Here is a 24,050-nt window from a genome sequence, read left to right as displayed (position 1 = left end):
GCAGGTCAGTGATTACTGCTTTCCAGTAAAAAACAAAACAAATGATGTTTCCTACCATTCTCTCTTTCAGGCCATGTTTGAGCTGGTGAGCTCCGAGGCATCCTACTACAAGAGCCTGGAGGTTCTGGAGACCCACTTCCTGCGTAACCCTGTTTTGGTCAACACCCTCAACCAATCGGACATGCACTTCCTGTTCTCCAACATTGAGGATGTAATGAAGGCCAGTGAAAGGTAGGAACCTTGCGCTTTACCTTTCATCTGACTCTTATTCACCACTTGAACCACTTGTGAGCTTGTATATCGGCTATTTTATGCAAAGAGATTTAGTGTTGAGATAAATACTAGAGTATCGACTATAGAGCCCTGGGGGACCCCGGGAAGAATAAGACTGTGGCCAGGGGCCCATTGGTGGGAAGCACTGTTTGGGGTTAAAGTGGTTAAAATACTGTGCCAGTTCAATCTTGTTTCCAGTGTGGTGTAAAGTAACTAAGTACATTTACTAAAGTACTGTACTTTTTTATTTATTTTTTAACTTTAGTATTTCCAATTTTCAGTACTTTTACTTACTGTATACTCCACTACATCTCAGAGGCAAATATTATATTATGTACACCCTATATACATTTTGGCCATTTGAAAATAGCCAAACTACAAGCTCCCCCGAACTCCCAGATTAAATGATGCTTAAATGTTGTATTAGGTTCCTGATGGATCTGGAGAACAGAATAGAGCAGTCCATCCAGATTTCGGACGTGTGTGACATCGTCCAATACCATGCCAACAATCACTTCAACGTCTTCATCGCTTATGTCATCAACCAGGGATACCAGGAGAAGACATACCGGCGAATATTGTGGGTATCCCTTTTACGGAGTACGCACACACACACACACACACACACACACACACACACACACACACACACACACACACACACACACACACACACACACACACACATCCTAAAAATCACACCTGTGTGAACTGAGCCGTGCAACTATACTATACTATACTATACTATATTACTGGTACTACTCGTACTGTAATGAACTTAGAGTAGATCTATACAAATCAGCTACCTGTCACCTTGTAGCGCTATTCATAAATGCAAATGTGGAAAGTAATTTACTTAAGTACTGTACTTAATTTATTTTGACATATTTGTAGTTTACTTGAGTATTTACAATTTCCAAATTCCAATACTTTTCTTCTACTCCACTGCATCTTGGATCCAAATATTGTACTTTTACTCCACTATATTTATTTGAAAACCGTAGTTACTAGTTACTATAGTTTAGGTAAAACATTCTTTGAATGTACAAATGCTATGTTCTTTATACATTGGACACACAAAGTACAACAGATAATAGTACAAAAATAGCATAATGCATTGCAACTTTGAAATGTATGTGCAAGAGTCACCGCAACTCTCCCACTAATATCTGCAAGTAGGCCTAAATCATCTGAACTAATTTCTCTATAAATTATCACAATCATCATCATTTTTCGACCGCGGTCGAGATCATGGATTTCACAATGCCAGACTTACCGGTCCTTCATTGCCATCCCCCGTTCCTGCTTACTGATGCATGTGTCCCTAGCGATGACATCAGGGAACGACAGTTTTCTACCTCTGGTCTGCTTTGAGGCAGGATTCCAGGGGATTCAGCTCTGTAGCAGTGGCCAGCAAACTGTGTTCTTCTCGATCGGACTAGTGAAGAAACACAGGCAAGGTTGCCGTATATTAGATTAGTCGATGGGTGGCTCTTCCAAGAGAGATTTTGTGCTCTCATTAGATGGCGGGTGTAAGTGCCATCCAGCCGTTTCTCCATTTTCTTTGATAGTGTCCATGTCTCGGAGCCATAGAGTAGAATCGGCTCGACGGTCGTCCTAAATATTTTTTACTTTGAACCTCTTACTAAGCTGGGACGACCAGATATTATGCATGTCATTGCAGGCTGACCAGGCCATACCCTTTCTAGTTTGAAAGTCCTTTTGGGAAGAAGATATATATATGAACCCAAATAATTGTAGTCATCAACCTGTTTCAGAGGAGTGTTGTTAAGTGTTTTGATAACGTGGTTATTGTTGGATTTGCATATATTCACGTATTCAGTTTTTGTCTCGTTGAGATAAAGACCAACACAGTTAGAGGCCTGCTCAAGAGACTGAAGGAGAGCCTGAGTGTATACTCCAATGATTGACTGATAAGCGTGATGTCATCAGCGAAGTCAGTATCGGTTAGGTATTTAGCAGGATGACGAGCTTCTCCTAGGGTTTAGTTGGTAGCCCTTATCATTGATAGTATTAACTGACATACGAAGATCATAATCAACAACAATAATAAATAGAAACGGGGCAAGTGTGTCGCCTTGGAGCTAGCAAGGATGGGGAATGATGGTGTTTGTATATAGAATTTTTATGGCATCGATCATTTTGTCAGGATACCATATAATTTAAGAATTATCACAAAGTCTGCCTGTTAATTCATTGTCACAATCATGTGTCACAAACTCACAATTTACAAAACAGCTTGCAAATGTTTGCTTTTGCATTTCAACCGGCTAATGTAATTATGATTACAATTAGACATGCTATACTATACCGCCTCATCAGGTGTTCCTGACATGAACAACTCACAGGATTGTGTGAGAGTCAGAGCGAGAGCATTTTGACATCAGTTTCAACACTGCCTATTAAAATCAGCCTAATTCAAACATAACGAACTTTTACCAACTTTTGTCCATCAATGTTAGTCTGTACTTTCAGCACAGAACAGGTTTGCGGTTTATTTTGATTATAATTATATTTTGGCTGTAAGGCTAAGGGAGTGGTTGGCGATGTGGTTGCTGTTTTCTCCTTTCTATACTTTTGACATCATGCTTCTGTTGTCATGTGAACCTGTGCCTATGCCTATCCATGCACTGGTAGCATCACATGAAGGGTCTTGTGCCTGGGGATTCCATCTTCTTTGTATGGTTAGGTCTTGGTTTAAGCGCACCGTATGACTCTAAATCCGGTATGTCTGCAGCTTTGGCTCATTAGTGCAGGAGAGTTCAGTCGGTAGAGTGCTTGCCTTGGCATCACAAGGTTCTGGGGTTTCCTGAGTACCGCCAACTCAGACAGCGCATATCACCCTGGGTGGCCAAGACGTGCTTGGAGCTGATGGTAGGTGTGACACAGCTCCACCTCAGCAAGCCATTTAACAGAGGGTCCAGTGCCTTTTAAAGGGAGGTAGACATCCTCGTTTCTTGGCTGATGCTGACAATAAGCCAGTCTGACCTATACTAACTTGGCTTATTAGGACAGGGGGCTTCAGCAGAACCCAAAGTGGCTGTCCATCAACTGAGAGGGAAGCCTACACGCTACACTGAATACACGATGTCACAACTTTCCTTTGAATAACCATCCGGTGATCTTCAGCTGTCTAAATGCTTATGACAACTCTATGTTCTCCATAAACAGAAAGAGAGAGAGAGAGAGAAAGAGAGAGAGAGAGAGAGAGAGAGAGAGAGAGAGAGAGAGAGAGAGGGAGGGAGAGGAAGAGAGAGAGAGAGAGAGAGAGAGAGAGAGAGAGAGAGAGAGAGAGAGAGAGCAGAATAGGGAGAGACAGAAAAAGTGACATAATAGTGATGATCTTTCATCCCCTCATTTGTCGCTCTGTGTGAGTGTTTTGTTTTAGCCCGCCAATGTTTTTGTAAGTCTGTATTTTGAGCACAGAACAGGTTAGCTGTTGATTTGGATGGCTGTGATGTGCAAGGTGTGGTTGGTGATGATGAATGTAGCCTGAGTCCGCCGTCATCACTACCACATACCTGAGTGACACACAGTGACATTCCCACGGACTAAGGGACAGACGCAAAGGAAAAATTAAATGTCAACCCCGCCCGTAAGCTCTGGGAAATATGACAAAAAGCAGCAATGGGTGTATATGGAATTGGCTGTACGTGTGTGAGCAATAATATTTTAAGGTGTGTGTGTGTGTACACTTATGTGCACAGGGTAATTCATACTACCACTATTTTTCTCTGCACCGTTGATTTATTCTCCATCCGGCTATGATGTGTTGCACGCTCGCATTGTGAGCTTGTAGATTGGCAATTTTTAGTATGACACTGTCATACGATAAATCCAAGCCCCCAGAAGGGCTGGCCAATGTTGAAGCTGCCACTACCTACTGTCCAAAAGTGGAACTGCAGCACGTTCATGGAGGTGGACGGACGTTCAGTGACGTCATGTGCGTAACATGCGTCAACCCTGACCATGGCTGAGGGAAGTAGGGGTGCTGAGGGGGCTGGAGCACCCCCTCGCCCCAGGCACAGCCCCCCCTCGGACAGGAGGGGAAAAATAATAATAACAGATTTCTGTTACTAGGCCTAATAAATATGCTGTATCACAGTATCGGCGCCTTATCCTGGTTAATTGCCTGTGTCAGTTTGCTCATGCGTGTGGAGAGGGAAAGTAAAAGCCACTTTTCCACGTGAAAATTTGCGAAAATGCACGTGCACGAGGCGTGTGCACGTGCATTTTGCGGCGAGCGCAAATGGTACTTCCGGCAGTCTTCTGGGTGCTTCAAAACGCCACTGAGCAACTTCCATTGAAATGCATAGCAGAGGGCGGGACTGTCGCTCCGGTCCTCCCTCTATCCTTTATAACTCTATGGATAAATCAGGCTTGTAGTTAGCTAATTGTCTCCACCAGGCCGAAGGCATGGGGAGAGAGTATGTTTTGCACTCCGTCCGTGTGTGTGTCCGTCCGTCCTTCCGTCCGTCCGTTACCAGCTAATCTCCGGCACCGTTAACCCGGTCGATGCCAAACTTTGCACACACACTCCCTGGATGCCAACGATGAACCTCTGCCCCACATTTTCCAGAACGGCCTGTTATAGCGCCACCATGACCATGAGGCAGCTTTTCACATTTACCTAAAACTGCACCGATCTGCGTGAAACGTTGCATGCACACTCCCTAGAGGCCAAGGACAAATCTTTGACCTGCATTTTCCGCATCTGCCTTTTATAGCGCCACCAGGAGGCCGACCTTTGTAAAACACATTTTTTTATATTACTCCTCCAGATTCTGTCCAAAAATCTCACAAATCGTTACACAGTATCTCTATGGGCATGTGCTCAAGTCGGATCTGTCCGATATTTCATATTCCATCCTAATTGGCTATAATTGGCTTTCACAGTTTGCAAGATTCCCCCGTTTTGAACAAAAGCCTCAAATCATGAACGCAGCATGCAATTTACGTGAAATCTTTCACACATGTTCTTACTAGGCTGAGGAACCTTTTTCTCATTGGCCTGTTATAGCGCCACCAGGCAAAAACTAACAAACAAAAAAACATGTTTATATTACTCCTAAACATTTTGCCAAAAATCTCACACAGTCCTATCCTCCTGGTGGAGACCTGTGCCCAGAAGGGCACTTTTTCTAATTGTCTCCACCAGGCCGAAGGCATGGGGAGAGAGTATGTTTTGCACTCCGTCCGTGTGTGTGTGTGTCCGTCCGTGTGTGTGTGTGTCCTTCCGTCCGTCCGTTACCAGCTAATCTCTGGCACCGTTAACCCGGTCGATGCCAAACTTTGCACACACACTCCCTGGATGCCAACGATGAACCTCTGCCCCACATTTTCCAGAACGGCCTGTTATAGCGCCACCATGAGGCAGCTTTTAACATGTTTTACCTAAAACTGCACCGATCTGCGTGAAACGTTGCATGCACACTCCCTAGAGGCCAAGGACAAACCTTTGACCTGCATTTTCCGCATCTGCCTTTTATAGCGCCACCAGGAGGCCGACTTTTGTAAAACACATTTTTTGATATTACTCCTCCAGATTCTATCCAAAAATCTCACAAATCGTTACAGAGTATCTCTATGGTCATGTGCTCAAGTCGGATCTGTCCCATATTTCATATTCCATCCTAATTGGCTATAATTGGCTTTCACAGTTTGCAAGATTGCCCCGTTTTGAACAAAAGCCTGAAATCATGAACGCAGCATGCAATTTACGTGAAATCTTTCACACATTTTCCTACTAGGCTGAGGAATATATCCCACCCTTTTCACATTGGCCTGTTATAGCGCCACCAACAGGTTGATTTTTGCAAAACACATTTTTGGAACAAAATGCCTCAAATCATCCAATTGCCATCAAAGGCAAACATGTTTATATTACTCCTAAACATGTTGCCAAACATCTCACACAGTCCTATCCTCCTGGTGGAGACCTGTGCCCAGAAGGGCACTTTTTCTAGTTAATTACTGCTTTGGTGTAGCAGTGGCAATTCCAGAAATCAGTGGTGGAAAGTATCCACAACTCAGAGGCTGTACATTTACGTACTATACTACATTAATTTGTAACTTTAGTTACAAGTTACTTTGCAGATTTAGATAATTGTCTCCAACAGGCCGAAAGAATGGGGAGAGAGTATGTTTTGTACTCCGTCCGTCCGTGTGTGTGATTGTGTCCGTCCATCTGTGTACAGCTAATATCTGGCACCGTTAACCCGGTCGATGCCAAACTTTGCACACACACTCCCTAGATCATGCCAATGATAAACCTCTGCCCCAAGTTTTCCAGAACGGCCTGTTATAGCGCCACCAGGAGGCCGACTTTTGTAAAACAAATTTTTTGATATTACTCCTCCATATTTTGTCCAAAAATCCTGCAAATCGTTTCACACTATCTGTATAGTCATGTGCTCAAGACAGATCTGTCCGATATTTCATATTCCATCCTGATTGGCTAACATTGGCTTTCAAAGTTTACAGGATTGGCCCGTTTTGAACAAAAAGCCTCAAATCATGAACGCAGCATGCAATTTATGTGAAATCTTTCACAGACGTTCCTACTAGGCTGAGGAATATATCCCACCCTTTTCACAATGGCCTGTTATAGCGCCACCTGGAGGCCGACTTTTGTAAAACCCATTTTTTTATATTACTGCTCCATATTTTGTCCAAAAATCCTGCAAATCGTTACACAGTATCTCTATAGTCATGTGCTCAACACAGATCTGTCCGATTTTTCATATTCCATCCTGATTGGCTAACATTGGCTTTCAAAGTTTACAGGATTGGCCCGTTTTAAACAAAAAAATCATGAACGCAGCGTTCAATTTACGTGAAATCTTTCACAGACGTTCCTACTAGGCTGAGGGATATATCCCACCCTTTTCACATTGGCCTGTTATAGCGCCACCAACAGGTGGATTTTTGCAAAACACATTTTTGGAACAAAATGCCTCAAATCATCCATCAATGGCGTAAGAAGAAATGGCACCCTTTTCACATTGGCTTATTATAGCGCCACCAGGAGGCCACAACCTGACCTACCCTGGTGGAGACCTGTGCCCCAAGGGACACTTTTTCTAGTTACCAGTAAGACACCTGGTTGCCAGCAGACTGCAATGGGGGGGTCAGATCAACATATGGAATGAATTCTGTACTGGGCTACTGGCCATATATGGAGCGTGTCTTGACTTTGGGGCAGGCCCGCCTAGAGTTTAAATGGACAGGTATCAGTCAAAAGGGAGACATCAAAGAGGAAGGATGGATGGGGAGGGATCAACTTATGGAATATCAGAACTAGCCTGGCTAATAAGCCAGACCGAATCAGCCGTTGGCAAAAAAAAAATTGCCTGCCGGCGGATTACGGTCTGGAGAGGCTCAATTGTACGCCCATTTCCTACACCAGAGAACTGGTGTGGCCAATCGGGACACGGTATGCAATATGGGCGGGCTTTGGTACAGTGACGTTCAATGCTTGAGACCTTTGACTGACAGTAGCTCTGACCAATTGCGTCAAAGAGAAAATGTTTGAACCCGCCCCCCGGGAAACAAGATCCATACACAGCATCTCCAGACTCAAATACCACACGACAGTGTGATTTGAGTCTGGCTTATTAGCCAGGCTATATCAGAACAGGTCAGCTCCATATATGGAGATCTAAGGGTTTGAGGTCAGATGTAGAGTTGCTCGCCAATATTGATGTTGATGACATCATGGATCTCCATATATGGGCTTAATATTGATGACATCAGGGATCTCCATATATGGGCTTAATATTGATGACATCAGGGATCTCCATCCCGGATGATGTCACGTGCTCTCTCACCTGGGGTGACCAACCAACCAAACAACACACTGACAGGAAATGCACGATTCCATATAGTTAACTGCGACCTTCGGTCGCAAAAAACAAAACATACATTAAGTCCTTTAGAATTTCGCTATTCTAAATAGTTGTTCTACAAGCTCACAATGCGACATGTTGTGCATGAGCTTGTAGATCGACTGTTTTTGATGCCAATTTGACTCGAGTAAACGTTTGAATACAGGCTATTGACTTGACCTCGACACCTGCCAGAAACACAATCATAATGTCATAAAATCAACATCATTGCAGGTCCACGGTCCACTCTGATCATGTGAGGTGCTGCAAGGTGTTACAGGGCTTTGTGTCCCCTACAACACAGGAGAGGAAACTCCATGACCTCCACATACCGTCATCAGATACTCCAAGTCTGAAACTGTCTGACATTCTGACCTAGAACGTTGTGTCACACCACTTCACATAGTCATATCAGGATTGTCAGCTCGCCTCTCATACCTAGTGACTACAGTAGTTGTAGCCTTGTGTTTGTCTCGGAAGCAGCTGCTTTCATTGGCTGCTGCTGCTGTATTTGTTGTGCGTATTTTTCTCACCCAAGGCTTCTTAAGAGGTTTTCAGTGCTGCTCATTCCACTGCAGATTATTTACAGACTGCACGTCACAAAGCAAAGGCGATTGTCACCCCACCCCTCCTCTTTCTCCCAAGCAACATTGCAGACCGTAAAACCCAGAGGGAGCTATTCTCATGGTAAACTTTCATGGTAGGCTAGGTGGCTCTTGTAGCATTTGTGGAGGTGTCCCCCTTGTGGCCAGACAAATACATTGCAAAGCAGTGGTTGTGGGGATTGTGTGTGTTTTTGCTGTGCTAAACGATCCAACGTGTTTCTTTGTGTGCCCCCGGCCGGCGGCCGTGACGTTTATGTCTTCCAAGTCAATGGCAAAATGTATTTATTCTGTATAAACTTTTTATTCCGTATACAGTATCATCATCATACATCATCATCATGATAAAAGGCACCGCTCACTTTTTTTAGGGGCCCTAGCCCCTCCTATATACAGCTTTTGTCCCGTCACGTCTCATATTTGCCATTGCCAATGAAAGGAGAAATTAGGTCATATGTGCCTCAAATATGACGTAAATTTGTGGCAACACAAACAATAAATGCCATTGACAATGAAGGGAAAATGTACGTCATATGTAGATGAGCAAACCGGCTATCCAATCACATAAATTCAGTTGTTCATGACATGACACGTATGATGATGTATAATGATAAGAGCGCCCCTCACTTCACACAGGTGTGATTTTGTTTACTACAATGCTGTGCACATTTGAACACATAGGGGGGCATGAGTATTGTGATTTAAAATATACAGTAAGTATTGCAATACAATAGGCCTATCAGATCTTCCCATTGTGTTAATGTGACAACCATGTCTCCCCTAGCTTCCACCTAAAAACTGTGGCCTGTTTAAAAAGATAAACTTTTAAACACTCACCTTTTACAGGCCTTCATTTGCATAGCCCTTTGTGATTCCAGATTTTGTGTTGTAAAACATAGTCCTGTATTGATTTATTGATTGTCACCAGCAGATTGGTTAAATGCTGATTGTTCTGTTTTTCGTCTTCTTGTTTTATTGTTGACATGTTTTGCTTTAATTTGTGACTCTGATGTCTGTTAAAGGTGCTGAATTGAATTGTACTTGCATGTTCCAGCCATCTTCGGATCGCTTTTGGAACACACACACACACACGCACACGCACGCACACACACACACACACACACACACACACACACACACACACACACACACACACACACACACACACACACACACACACCACTCCTATACTCTAGTCTAGTCTCTCTACCCTATAACCTTCACAAAAGAGTAGAAATACCTGAGAAGACACGTCTGCTTTCTGCTGTTAAACAACCGAGCATCTCCACTGATCATTCCTGTGTTTTGTCCAGACAGGAAAACCAGGCATTTCGTGAGGCCATGGCTGCGCTGGAGAACCAGCCTAGAGTCCGAGGTCTGTCCTTCACCTCCTTCCTCATCCTCCCCTTCCAGAGGATCACCAGGCTCAAGCTACTCGTACAGGTGAGTACAGTACTGAAGCCTTTCAATGTGATGCGTGGGGAATTTGGCAAACATCATATGACAGGAGGCAGTAGCCGAGTGGCTAAGTGGCGAGTCGCTCTAGTGAACAGAAAATACATTTTCAGGTTGGGATACTTCATCCAATTAGAAGCCCACAAAGAGGCAGTTCATATCATGTTCACATGTGTGGCGCACGTGCAACCTGTGAACATGATACTTCAACCCCCACGAGGGCCCCTGGGCCGCTAATTTCTTTGGGGCCCCCATAGCGCTCATGCGTGAAATCTTCGTGTTTCTTCGTATTTGTATCAACTTTTTGACCTAAATTGACCCAATTTCCCCGAAGGGCCCCTGAGAGCCAAGGGCCCCTGAGAGTCAAGGGCCCCTGGGCCACAGCCCCAATGCTCCAATTTTGCCCTGCTTCTTCGTGGAGCGATTTAACACTTTTTTTTTAAATATAAAAAGTATAAAATATTTCCACTTTGAAAATGTTCATTTATAATGCTCAAGGTTCAAAGTGTTTTTGTTTGTTTTTTTAAATGTGTGTTTTCTTTGTACAGAACATCCTAAAAAAGGTAGAGGTGAACTCTGAGAGGGAGCACAACGCAATCAAAGCACATCAGCTATTGGAGAAGGTAAATAGCCATCAAGCAGTGGTGGAGAGTAACTAAGTACTGTACATGTACTCAAGTGCTGTACTTACAATAAGTGCAATTTTGAGTGTATGATTCATTTAAATCTTTCCTAATGGTGTGAATTTCTGTCCACAACAGATTGTGTATGAGTGTAATGAGGGGGTGAGGAAGATGAGTCGCACAGAGGAGCTCATCACAATTGACAAAACACTCGAATTTAAGTCCAAGGTATTCAACACATTTCATACGGTCACAATCATAGGGACAAAGTGGATCTCGCTTGCAAGTTGCAACTATAATTACTTAAGTAACGTCCTCAGCCAAGAGAGATCAAAGTCATCTTATCTGAATAAAACGTTCTAGATGTAACCTTTAAACATTGGGCTCGATCTGCAGTATATGGTTTAAGTATATGCACCTGCTCAAAAAAGACAACTTGCCAAATATCTATGGATATCTGTGATTATATAGGCTACTATACGGCAATGTTTCCCAAACAGTGGGTAAGTAAGTACCCATTTGTGGGTGGTGGTAGTGTAAAAAGAACCACCGCTCATCCGCTGAAAAAACTTAAGAGAGGTGCTGGAGCCACAAAGGGAACATGAGAAAAATAAAGGGAAGCTCCGCACACTGGGTGGTGGTAGTGAAAATAGCTGATCTACAAGTGACGCGTTGTGAGCTTGTATCTGCTATTTTCAGTCATACTTTATTTTTTGGGGTCTTGAGCTAAAAGGTTTTGGAACCACTGCTGTACTGTAATTAGTGTAATAGACTGAATAATATATTATATGAATCTGGGTATGTATCTGTGAACATTATTCAATTATCCTAGCAAACCTTTTCTTTTAACACTGAACTTATGTGGTCTGTTATTAACCATTGCAGTCCGTGGCTATCATCTCTCACTCCCGCTGGCTCCTGAGGAAGGGTGAAGTGCAGCAGATGAACGGACCCAAGAGCACTCGAACCATGCGTAGCCGCAAGCTCTACCACCCAGTCTACCTGTTCCTGTTCAACAACCTGCTGCTCATCACCAAGCGCCTCTCCAGGTTGGCATGGTAACCAAATGTGCCGCCAATTCATTTGCAAAGAGGAAACGTTAATCAAGCCTGTTAAAAAAAAGGAAAAAAAGTTGGGACGTATCCTCAGTGATGTATCCCAAGGTCATCAGGGTTTCGGGTCTCTCGAACATCATACCCCTCACTCAGGTGGCCCAGCCGGGGTGATCAAGTCCCGACTTACGTCCCAGTAGCTACCCTCAATCAGTCACATTAGGGAAAAACCAGGGCCACACAAACCGTTGCTCCGGAACTACTCTGCCAGGACTGGGAGAACCGGATTCTGGCGTGTGGAAGGACTAGGCTCTGTGGGTTGACTCCTGTCCGGGCCCCTCCTACGTCTCACCAGGTCCACTCCTGCTCTCACCAGGCCCAGGACCTGTGCGTTGCACCAGATTCCCAGCATTCAGGATTGGTGGATTATAATGGCCCTCCTAAAGGCCTCACCGAGGGTTTCTTGGGCTTCCTCCTCACGGAGGACACAGGCTGGGGCGCTAACCCATACTGCTCACCTGGGTGCCGTCTACATTCCGGCTGTCACCCGTCTCTCCGGTGGTCACCAGACTATACCTGGTTGTCACATAGTCTATTCCTATGAGTCACTATAAATAGAATAACTTAAACTATAACTAAAAAACATTGCATGGATGCACCTGGGACGTATCCTGACAGTGATGTATCCCAATAAAACAATAAATATGTTTTATAAATATTTTTAAAAAGTTGTTTGAACAGCTAAATCCCAACATTCAGTTGAGCGGTTCTGTGTAGAGGTGTGAAGGAGGTCCACCCCCAAAAAAGAGGATCTCTAGGACTATGGTTTGCTTCCTGCCTTGGATCCTCATACGTCTCACCAGACTGTTTGTCTGTGCGGTGTGCATGCGTCCGTCCCTTGTCCACACTTGGCCTTACTCTGGTGTATTTGAGTCAAGCTAGGTGGTTCACTGGTTTGTTTGAGCCTTCTCTGCATCTGTGTCACATGTCCTTGTCATTGCCCTCCTCTCGGGAGACTCTGGGGGTATTGCTTTTCTGGAGGTCAGCTGTCCCTCCAGTGTCACGACCTTCCTCAGTTGCCACACAGACTTTCCTGGAAGTCACTGGTTGCCCAGAGAGTTCAGTTTGTAAATACATCAAAGATGTGATTATAATCCTTTTCTAATGGATAAAGCCTTGGCCAATATTGTACTCCAAGTACTGGCAATACAGTGTACATCTTTCTAGAAGATTCCTCCACTTGTGATTTCATCACTGTGTGCAATTCCACTCTGCTACCTGTATGGTCACATTTTCTAAACCTACATTACATTTTACATTTTAAAGGTAGGGTATAAGTGATATTTTTGTTAACAATGTAAGTGTTAAATGGCTCCATATTCTGATAGTACTCATTGACATAGAATATTTGTTCAGTAACAGCAGTGTCCCTGTCTCCATCTCCAGTTCTTTAGTAAGCAGAAAATGCATTTTCAGGTCGGGATATTTATTTCATCCAATCAGGAGAAAGAACTTAATTGCACAGGAAATACAACTCAAATAAAAAATAAATAAATGGGCACTCTTTCCTGATTGGCTTCTGTTTATTAAAGAGGTGGAGAGATGGTGAGACTATTGAACAAACACTATCAATGAGTAGCCTACTATCAGACTATAGTGCTAAAAAAAACCATTTTGTTTTAATCCAAAACATCACTTATCCTCAGTCATTTCCATATAATGATATGAAAAAGGAAAGTGATATGTTTTGTTTAGACATTGAGTAGTATTTAAATATCAGAGGTTGTTCCTTACCTGTTGCCCTTCCTTTAATAGCGGGGAGAAGTTCCAGGTTATTGACTGGTGCACACGTGCCATGTTGAGGACTGAAGACATGGAGGACCAGGGCCAGCAGCTGGCAAACGTCTTCAATCTGAAGCTTCTGGAGAACCAGGAAGAACGTCCCGTCAGTTACTTGCTGAAGACCACCAGCATGTGAGTATCTGGAGCAACACAGCACACCTCAGTCTGCCAAGCTAGGGTTGCCAACTACCTGCAAAAAGACTTCTTGTAAATTAAGTTTAGTGTTTGTATACCACTACAAATTATTTTAAATCTGTAATTCTCAAACCTTTTCGTGTCAAGGACCCCCAAAATGATATGAATTTGGCCACAGACTCCTTACCCCGCCATCTGAACGTTTTTGTAGATACTTTCAAGATTTTTCAAAACTGTACAAGCTTGTATATCTGAGCTTGTAGATCTGCTATTTTTGAGAACCACTGTTCTAAACCTCTGTTCAACTTCTAACTTGAACCCCAGCATAACCGATCCGTAAGTGTTGTGCGCTTGTGGATCGGTTACAACCTGTATTATATTATGTAACCTATATGGGCTGTTTGAACTCGGAAGAAGTATTGATTAATTAAAAAAATAAAAATAGATGCACACTGGATCAATGTGGATCATGCTCCAATTTTTTTCATTATTATTATTTATTTTTCTTCCACGATCGTACATTCTGTTTGTTCATTAATTCCCCATAAAATAATAAACAAAGTGTGTCCCTTATCAGTTCAATAAGGGACACGTCTTTAAGTTTCCAAATAGGGGATGATACGTATTTCAAGGGACATTTGGCAGAATGGCAACCCTATAGCAACAAGTCAATAACTCAGTGGTTCTCAACCAGTGGCCCTTGAGCCTTGAGGGGGTTTCATGTTCGTCCCCAGCTAAATGATGTAGAGTTGGTAACCAATTGGACCCTTGCTCTCAAGAGTAAAATTATTGTTAAAGATCTGCATTACTTAATTTACAAGAAGTCTACACAATCAGAGAATGTAGAAGAATTGTTATCAGAGAATGTAGAAGAATTGTTATTTTGATCAACGCCTGTTGTCTCTCCTAATGGTACCAACATTACAGCATGGACAAAATCGTAACAACAACAAAATAGTCTTAAGTCTTTGGCATGAGAGGTTAAATCTCATCAAATGGTGGTCTGTGGCTCAAATTCTGTATAAATAATGGACCTTGATATGAAAATGGTTGAAAATCCCTGCAATAACTGGCTAGTATTGATCAATCCCAAATGTCTGACATTGACAGGAGCGAAAAGCTGCGGTGGATTTGTGCTCTCACTCCCAACCGACGCACACGCTTTATGTCGACCAGTGCCCATCAACCAGGTGAGAGACACTAGTGTTTAATTCACATTTAGTCACCTGAAATGTTAGTCTGGTTTTAGTCAACTAAATATCACACGATTTTAGTATACTAAATCTACAGTTGATTTAGTTGACTAAAATGTATATATATTCTTTTAAATCACATATTTAAGAACACAAGGGGCACAGTCATTGTATCTATAATATGCAGATATAAGTGCCTAGCGCCCGCGGAAGGGAAAAGGGGCCCACCGCATGGCACCGCAGTATCAAGAGCAGCACCACCAGGCTAAGGAACAGTTTCCACCCGACAGCCATCAGGACGCTGAGCAAGGAATGAGTCTGCCATCAGGACGCTGAGCAAGGCATGAGTGTTGCTCGGCGGCCTGATGACAGGCTGGCCTTAGACCTTCTTTTTGCTCTTCCTGAACCTACTGTGGATTATACCAGGGACTATAGTTGACCTGGACTTTAGGTCTTCTTGGGCCACCTGCACCTTGAACAATGTTGCACCTTGAATAATGTGGCACTTTGAAATAACGTCCTGCACCTTATATATATATAGTGCACAGTATTTTCTCTTGTGGAAAAGAGACCCCTTGGTTGTACAGCTTGTAAATAAGATAAGAGAGACCCTGTATACAGTTGTGCCGTTTGTGAAACAAGCTTGGAAATATCTGGAAACCCCTTGTATTGTAAATTAGCTATGGGAGACCCTACGAGTGTGCTGTTTGTGTGAAACGAGCTTCTAAATTTTCTTTCTTGCCTACTGCCTAGATCTCCTAACCCCCCCCCCCCCCCCCCCCCCATAACACAATGGGAACTATATGCATAAAAACGAATTTCACCCACTTTTGACCTGGTTTAAACTGTGATGTGACAAAAAAGATTATTCTGATTCTCTTCTGAATGCTAATTGTGTGGTGTTTATCAGACTCTCCACAGGTACAGTGCATCCAGTCATACTCATCTCAGGAACCAGATGAACTTTCCATTGAAATGGCTGACATCCTGAATATCCTGGAGAAAACAGATGACGGTGGGTACACGCTGTATACGCTTGGATCTCATTACTGACAACTTAAACCACTTAAACACAGTGGTGGACATTTACTTACTTGAGTACAATCTGAGGTATATGTACTCTACTTGAGTATTTCCAATTTCCAACACTTTTACTTCTATACTCCACTACATCTCAGAACCAAATGTTGTACTTTTACTCCACTACATTTACAGTATTTAAAAACTTCAGTTACTAGTTACTTTGTAGACTTTGATTATTATTACAAAACAAACATTTTCCCTCCAGGCTGGATGATGGGCGAGAGGCTCCACGACGGGGAGAGGGGCTGGTTCCCCTGCCGGGTCGTAGAGATGATTCAGAGCAAGGAGGTTCGGGCTCAGAACCTGAGGGAGGTCCAGAGGATCCACCTGGCCCAGGGCGGGGGTGCTCCGACTGGGGCCAGGATGGGCAGGGGGACCAGCCGCAACCCAAAGACCTCCAGTTACACTGGCACTTTCACAGATCAAGTGGAGAACGTGGAGTGAAGCGTTGGAGGAATACAACATGAGAAATAAATAAGAGACGTATTCGTTGAGGGCAAAAATGAATTATAGCACGACTCCGGCCCCCCGGGATCACAGAGAACCAAGTCTGTCATTGTGCAGTGACATCACTCTGTTCGCATTTCTTCAGAGTCTGTCAGAGACTGGAATCTCGGGCATCTCGGAATAGACGAAAAGAACTTGAGGATAGACGGAAAAGAACTTGAGGAATTTGGCTCCTTGAAACCTGCATGCTTAATGTCAAATGAACTTCCATTAAAATCTGTGCGGCCAGTGTGGCCAGTGTGGTCTGTGTCATGGTCTCATGGAAAGTACAACGGAGCTCGGTTAGGCAAGGAGCTACGCTTGATGGAACCGAAGAGAACCATGAAGGTTCTTGAGGAGATTAGCATGTGAATGTACTGTAACCACGCCTCAATTGCATGGGTGTATTGTATCTGAAAAAAAATAAAATAATAAAGAATGACGCGCTTTACTTGAGAATCAAATCCCTTTGAGCAATGACGTGTAAATCTCCTTGTAAGTAAATACTGGCATTGAATGGAAATTAGACGGTGAATGTATCATAAATTGTTTAGTAATAAGTAATGCAACGGTCAAGGTTGTGTAACTGAAATGGGAAAGATGAACATGGTTTTTTGGGGCCGGATCCCACGCCAACTTTGATACACAACTCACGCACGCGCACACACACACACACACACACACACACACACACACACACACACACACACACACACACACACACACACACACACACACACACACGCACACACAGCTGGGACAAATCCTGTGCAACCAGTTCAACACAAGAAAACATGCCACACACCTGTTGCATGTGCACAAAATGTAGGGCAGCACAGTGGAACTGGGACAGCAGAATGAACAAGCATGGCAGTGAAACCTGTGTATGTGTAAATGTGTACATTGTAAGCCTTCGATGTTCAAAGTGATGAGCTAATAATTTCTGAATAATTGTCTCATTTAATTTTGTAAGGATTAATTTATTGTTAATAAAAATGAATCAGAAATGTGCATGATTTATACATTTGTATGTATTTGTATTGTATTTGTAATTTGCTTGGAATCTTTAAATCTAGTTGAGTGACAATATTATGAGCCTTGAGGATGTATGTAAACTAGGGTTCATGGAATTGTGTCACAGCATTATTTATCATGACAATATAGATGTTTAGTGCAAGGTCAGCGTAAAACAATTTAGTACAAAGGATGCCAGGTAAACATCAAACATGTCATCTATCTAAACAACATAAAATGTAACCCTGGTGATTATGTTAATGTGATTTTCATAATGTTGCTGATGTCTGAGGTGGGTGGGTCCTTGGGTAGTTCGATGATGCTCAATGACATCATAGAAGGTAGGTGCGTTTCCCTGCCCACATCGCTGTGTTTTTATACAGGCAGATGTTCAGGTGAATTTCACCAGGGTTTCACCAGAGGATTTAAAAAATATATATTTTTAATTTGTATGTGAAAATTTCATGGTGAAATATTAAAGAAGAGTACCTCGTTAAGTTTTGGGAAAGAGTATGGAAGCTAGACTAAGGGCAGAGGTAAGCATTTCTGAGCAGCAGTATGGTTTCATGCCAAGGAAGAGAGTACTACAGATGCAATATTTGCTTTGAGGATGTTGACAGAGAGAAGGTCAGAGGGAGCTGTATTGTGTCTTTGAAGATCTGGAGAGAGCATAGGGTGCCGACTGCCAAGAGAGTACTGTGGTATTGTATGAGGAAGTCTGGAATGACAGAGAAGTAGAGGTGCAGGACATGGAAGTTGTAAGTTGTATGGAAGTTGTAAGACAGTGGTGAGGTGTGCTATGGGTGTAACAGAGGAGTTCAAGGTGGTAGTGGGTCTGCACTGAGCCCCTTCTCGTGACAGGACAGGCTGACAGATTAGGTTAATACAGGAATCCTGGACCATGATGTTTGCAGATTACATTGTGATCTGTAGTGAGAGCAGTGAGCAGGAAGATGGAAATCTAGAGAGGTGGAGATATGCCCTGGAAAGGAGAGGAATGAAGGTTAGCCGCAGCAAGACAGGATACATGTGTGTGAATGAGTAGAACGCAAGTGGAACAGTGAGGTTACAGGGAGTAGACGTGAAGAAGGTGGAGGACTCTTAAGTACTTAGGGTCAACGTTACATTTCAGAGCAATGGAGAGTGTGGAAAACTGAGACTGAGATGGTTTGGACACATACAGAGGAGGGATAGTGAGTATATCGGTAGAAGGATGTTGAGGTTGTAGGAGGCCTAAAGGAAGACCAAAGAGAAGATTTATGGATGTAGTGAAAGAGAGAAAAGAAGGCAGAGGACAGGGTGAGATGGAGGCAGATGAGTCGCTGTGACGACCCCGCCCTGCATGAAGGGAAAAGCCAAAAGGAAAAGAAGACCTCAAATTGCCATGTATTGCTGTACTTAAATATATTTTAATAATACATTATTATTATTATTATTATTATTGTAGTAGTAGTATATTTAATGTTGATTAATTTATTGAAGACATTTTTTGAAACACTGCTGCAGTGCTGCCCCACAGTGGACATTTAAGGCAAGTGTATGTACTAGCCTACAGTAGTGGACAGGGCTGGTTTCCCATGCTATGGTCCAGTCAGTCACACTGTAATTGTAATGCTATACCTGTATGTTGTCAAAAGGTGATTAATGATGCTTTAGATTAGAATGTTTAAATTATCTTTCTTACTTGAGGAGCAACCCACAAAGCTCCAGACTGTGGTAAAACCTAGCTGCAAGGAGACAGTGGGGGCTGGCTGTAGCATGCCACTGATCAGCCTTGCGGTCGGATTGCCGCGAAGAGCATGTCTGTTGCAAGACCAAGAAACATCCAATGATTCCAGATTACAATTGGAAGTCTGATGATCTGTGAATTTTGCATATTATGATTGTCTGCTTGGTGAAGGATGAATGAATAGTAGGCCTACAGCTCACTATGGCTGATGTGTCCACGTGAAACTGATTACACCTGCACTCAAGTGTTTACCTGTGATAGGGAACAATAATATTTCGTATTTTGTATGCTGTTTGCTGCTATTTTTGTGGCTAAGATTACTATGAAAACCTGCAAAACCTGTCCGTCAGTGACTCCGTCATGCCACCATATATGGCAATGCAAACTTAAGCAGAACTACAGTGACAGTCACATCTTGTGTGTGCGGAAGAGAGGAGAATCCAGGCAAGCAGCAATGACACAGCCATGTATCAGCACTGTGGAGAAGTACAGACTCAGTGCTCATCTGTGGCAGCTTGTTTGTAAAGGATGTTGTAGGCCAGTGCTTCTCAACCTTTTTATAACGAAGTACCACCTCAGAACATATCTGTCTCTCCAAGTACCACCACCATAATAACTGATGTTAAAATACAGGAGCGTAGACTGACCCATCCTATCAGCCATGCACAGTTAACACAGGAAGGAAATTAAATGTATTCCTTGTTGATTTTGTTTTATTCTATAAGCCAATAATGCTGCTGCTCTGACAAAACTAATCTAATCACTAATCAGCACAACTCATGATATTTCTAATGGGATTAATCCGTTCTCAAATCTATTAATGGCTAGGTCAATGGCTGTCATGCCCATTTCAGCACGGCTGGAGAGCCTATTTCAACCAATTTGCTTGAATACGTGAATACTAAAAATAATAATAAAAAAAAGTGTAGTACTAGTAATATAAATATTTCATTCCACTGTTGTCTTTTTTCTCCTTTTTTGGGCGACTCCTCTGTGTACCACCAGAGGGCGACTCCTCTGTGTACCACCAGTCTCAAGTACCACCAGTGGTACCACAGGTTGAGACTCCTCTGTGTACCACCAGTCTCAAGTACCACCAGTGGTACCACAGGTTGAGAATCACTGTTGTAGGCTATACAGATTTCAGGCAGTATTTGCCTCACAGTTGCTCAATCTTTATTAATTTAACATGCAACTGCTGGTTCGGAACTTTGACACATCAAAATGTGCATCTTCCTCCCTACAGTAATCTTTCTGGGCTGACGAGTTGTCTACTAACTAGTCCATACTCCACCCCAACGTTTTTAATTTCTCCGAAACGTTACTACATAACATTTAGCTTGGGAGACAGGGTTGCCTCACCTCACACAAGCCGCCTCAACAGCTGTACAAGCTGTACACCTATACAAGTTGTCTCGTTTGAAATCCTTCAATTTGATAAAAAAATCACACCCGTGTGAACTGAGTGGTGCAAGGTCTTATATAGTCTGATCAGCTATGTCAGTGACGTCACATACTAACCATAGCAACCATGCTCGTCTTTTTGATACGAACAAACACGGGTACACGGGTACAAAGCCAGTTGTTGGAGTGGTTTGCACCACTCAAAAAAATATATATAATCACGCCCGTGTGAAGTGAGGTGCTCTCTTATCATTATACAGATACATTCTCCCTTCATTGTCGATGGCATTTAATGTTTGTGTTGCCACAAATTTAAGTCATATTTGGTGGACATTTGACCTAATTTCTCCTTTCATTGTCAATGGCAAATATGAGACCCCTTTCATTGAACTGAATTTATGTGATTGGTTAGCAGATTTGCTCGTCTATATATGACGTAAGTTTTCCCTTCATTGTCGATGGCATTTAATGTTTGTGTTGCCACAAATTTACGTCATATTTGACGGACATTTGACCTAATTTCTCCTTTCATTGTCAATGGCAAATATTGAGACGTGTGAGGACAAAAGCTGTATATCGTCCCTCAAAAAAGGAAGGAAAAGGAGAAATAATAGGTACTAGATTGGTGCCCGGCCTATTCAGGAACCCATTGTACACATCTGTCTGTGTCTCTTTTATGCTCTTATATGGAGTTCCGTGTCAGGCACTTCCAGATATGGAGTCCAGGGCAGTCCAATCCTGGTGGGCCCGGTGGGCCCACTCGGCACCAGTTGAGTCTATCTATTTATAAATGATGGAAATCTCTTCAAGCATGTGTATCTATACTTAGTGTATCTTGAAAACAATCTGACAAATCAACTTCAAACTATGTGCTAATTGCAGTGGGAGTGGACTGCAAAGTCGGTCGAATCCAGAACTGACGATCCGACCGTTATGCCCATATATGGGCATATTTAGAGATCTGGTTGACCAGAATCGCCGATCCGACATTGTGCACACTCTGCTCCTGTGCTGCCTGCCTCTGCCCCTACTGTGTACCCTTGCCTTGTGGTGAGTGAGTGACTTTGCCCAGTGTGCATTCCTCCTGTTCTCCTCAGCCCCTCCCCTCTCCTCTCTCACTTCAGTGATGCTTGCAGAACTCGACTTCATCTCGTTCCTGACCGCATTTAAAAAGGTACTGCAAGTAGAAGTACTCTGTCAACAGGTACAACGGGTATTGTATACCCTCAGAGGCATGCGTTCCCAAGTCCCTACATTTTTGCCCATATAGTATACATCACTGTTGTGCCAATAATCGCGGTAAAGCACACCCTCTCATGTAATATTGCTTAAGTAAAGTTAAACTGTCCCCCTGTGTTTTTACTTTGAAATTAGTTCTACATTTGGGCCCAAAACACGACGCCCAAGTCCCGACACCCAAATGTGGAGATCCTTGTATCTGTACATGTTACTTTTATGCTCATATATGGAGATCATACTATACTGATGTCATAAACTGACCTCCTAAAGTACTCTGTCAACAGTATTGTATACCCTCAGAGGCATGTGTTCCCAAGTGCCTACATTTCCCCCATACTATAATCTGGCAATTTACGTTCTGACATCACATGTGAGGTCAGAATGTTATAACCATATATGGCTTTGGCTGAGAGGCTATGTCACACCTTGCTGGCAGCGTCACTGTTACTTAAACTGGTAAAGTGCTTAATTTTTTGTCATTCTTTTCAAGCTACCGATTGCTAAACAGCTAGTAGTTCTATTTTGCAAAGGAATTATTACTTAGCAAATCCTAATAATTTCTTTGAAATACCACATAGAGTGCTAACTTGCAATGGCGCCGCCCCTGGGAAAGACAGAAATGTACGACAACGCTTTGTTCGGCATCTTGCAGAATGTTGGAAATGTACAGGATTTTCTGCAGCTCTATTTTGGGTTCCTGTACCGCAAGACCGACTACTTCCACCGTGCCAATGGTGCGGCAGAGAAAGTGGCCCTCAAGAAATTCAAGATATTTGAAAAGATTGCGGAGAAGGACAGAAATAATGGGCTGAAAAAAAAGGAAAGCAGAGCTGTTCCTCCCCCAGCAGCTCAAGAGCTTGAGTGTGCACAGCAGCAGAAGGAGATATTGGATGCCCAGCCAACCATGGAGTCCTCCACAGTGTCAGATCCAGCCTCTGGCGTTCTCCCCAGCAGCGGTCCTAGCCAGTCATCGCAACAGGGAGACCAGACAACTGCAGCCGCCAGCACCAACTCAGCAGAAGTGGATGAGCAGATGCTATTTCAGTCTAACCCAGAAAGTTATAATGGGGCTGTGAGGGACAAATACCGCTGGTCTCAAGGCTATGACGATGTGGACGTACGTGTAGATGTTCCTGAAACAGTTGTCAGGGGCAGACAGGTGGCGGTTAGCATCCAGACCAGCAGTGTACGTGTCTGTGTGAGGGACGGAGCAGAAGAGACGGTCCTGATGGAGGGAGAGTTAACGGAAAAGATTAACGCCGAAGACTCAATGTGGAACCTCGAACCTGGGCGCTGCGTTGTTCTATCACTCAGTAAGTGCGGTGAGATGTGGTGGAAAGCACTACTGAAAGGAGAACCGGAGATTGATATCACCAAAATTAATTGTGAGCTCCCCCCTGTGGCCACAGTTGATGATGAACAGGCGCTTGCTACTATAGACGAACCCAAACCTGAGAAGAAGCTAACAAGCGAGGAAATGAAGGTGCATGAGATGCTGCAGATGGGCTGGAATGCTCAAGATTCACCATTTAAAGGGCAGCAGTTTGACCCCTCAATGTTTAACATCCAAAATACAAAGACACTGGATTAGTTTACAGAAAGAAGATTGCAGATTACCTCAATTGCAACTGTACTTCGACCGCATTTTTTCTCCCATCTGCACCAAATCTCTTTGGCAAAAATAGCCGATCTGCAAGTGTCGTGAGCTTCCCCCCAAAATAGGCATGTTGGGATTCAAGATGTCCTGTTTGGATGTATACATTAACCTCGTAGGAAAAGGAGCGATGAAGAGGAAGGAGGGGTTGAACTGAAAACAAAATGAAAAAGAAACTGCTTTTTTATATTTAGAGGTTTTATTTGTATAGTGTTAACGACCAACAACATGGCAAAAATAAATACAAATATAAAAAAAAGGAGGATGAGTAAATGATAAGAGATGGCTATGTGCTGGTCTGCTCTGTGATATCCGCACATTATGCTGCATTCTGTCTTCCAATTCTTTTGTTAGCTATT

At 43.2% G+C, this 24,050-nt stretch overlaps 2 protein-coding genes across 2 annotated transcripts in view; both read left to right on the top strand.

Moving 5' to 3' along the window:
* The window catches only part of ngef (neuronal guanine nucleotide exchange factor), a 36,077-nt gene extending 18,432 nt beyond the window's left edge, over nucleotides 1–17,645 (top strand). Inside the window, exons 6-15 of the mRNA XM_079513717.1 lie at nucleotides 71–231; nucleotides 701–853; nucleotides 10,096–10,225; nucleotides 10,786–10,860; nucleotides 10,999–11,088; nucleotides 11,746–11,909; nucleotides 13,728–13,886; nucleotides 15,000–15,079; nucleotides 15,993–16,097; nucleotides 16,371–17,645. Of these exons, the coding sequence (XP_079369843.1) occupies nucleotides 71–231; nucleotides 701–853; nucleotides 10,096–10,225; nucleotides 10,786–10,860; nucleotides 10,999–11,088; nucleotides 11,746–11,909; nucleotides 13,728–13,886; nucleotides 15,000–15,079; nucleotides 15,993–16,097; nucleotides 16,371–16,609 (1,356 nt within the window). The 3' untranslated portion in view covers nucleotides 16,610–17,645. The remainder of the gene's footprint in view (nucleotides 1–70; nucleotides 232–700; nucleotides 854–10,095; nucleotides 10,226–10,785; nucleotides 10,861–10,998; nucleotides 11,089–11,745; nucleotides 11,910–13,727; nucleotides 13,887–14,999; nucleotides 15,080–15,992; nucleotides 16,098–16,370) is intronic.
* A 4,984-nt stretch (nucleotides 17,646–22,629) lies between these two features.
* LOC306932011 (nudC domain-containing protein 3-like) lies at nucleotides 22,630–23,628 on the top strand (the record flags this gene model as incomplete). Its single annotated transcript, XM_079513716.1, has 1 exon — nucleotides 22,630–23,628. One exon carries the CDS (start codon nucleotides 22,630–22,632, stop codon nucleotides 23,626–23,628), a length of 999 nt encoding a protein of 332 aa, XP_079369842.1.
* Nucleotides 23,629–24,050: the final 422 nt, after the last annotated feature.

This window comes from Electrona antarctica, assembly GCF_951216825.1.
Source record: "Electrona antarctica genome assembly, chromosome: 11".
Classification (NCBI taxonomy): domain Eukaryota; kingdom Metazoa; phylum Chordata; class Actinopteri; order Myctophiformes; family Myctophidae; genus Electrona; species Electrona antarctica.
This window is presented reverse-complemented; position numbering and strand designations above follow the sequence as displayed.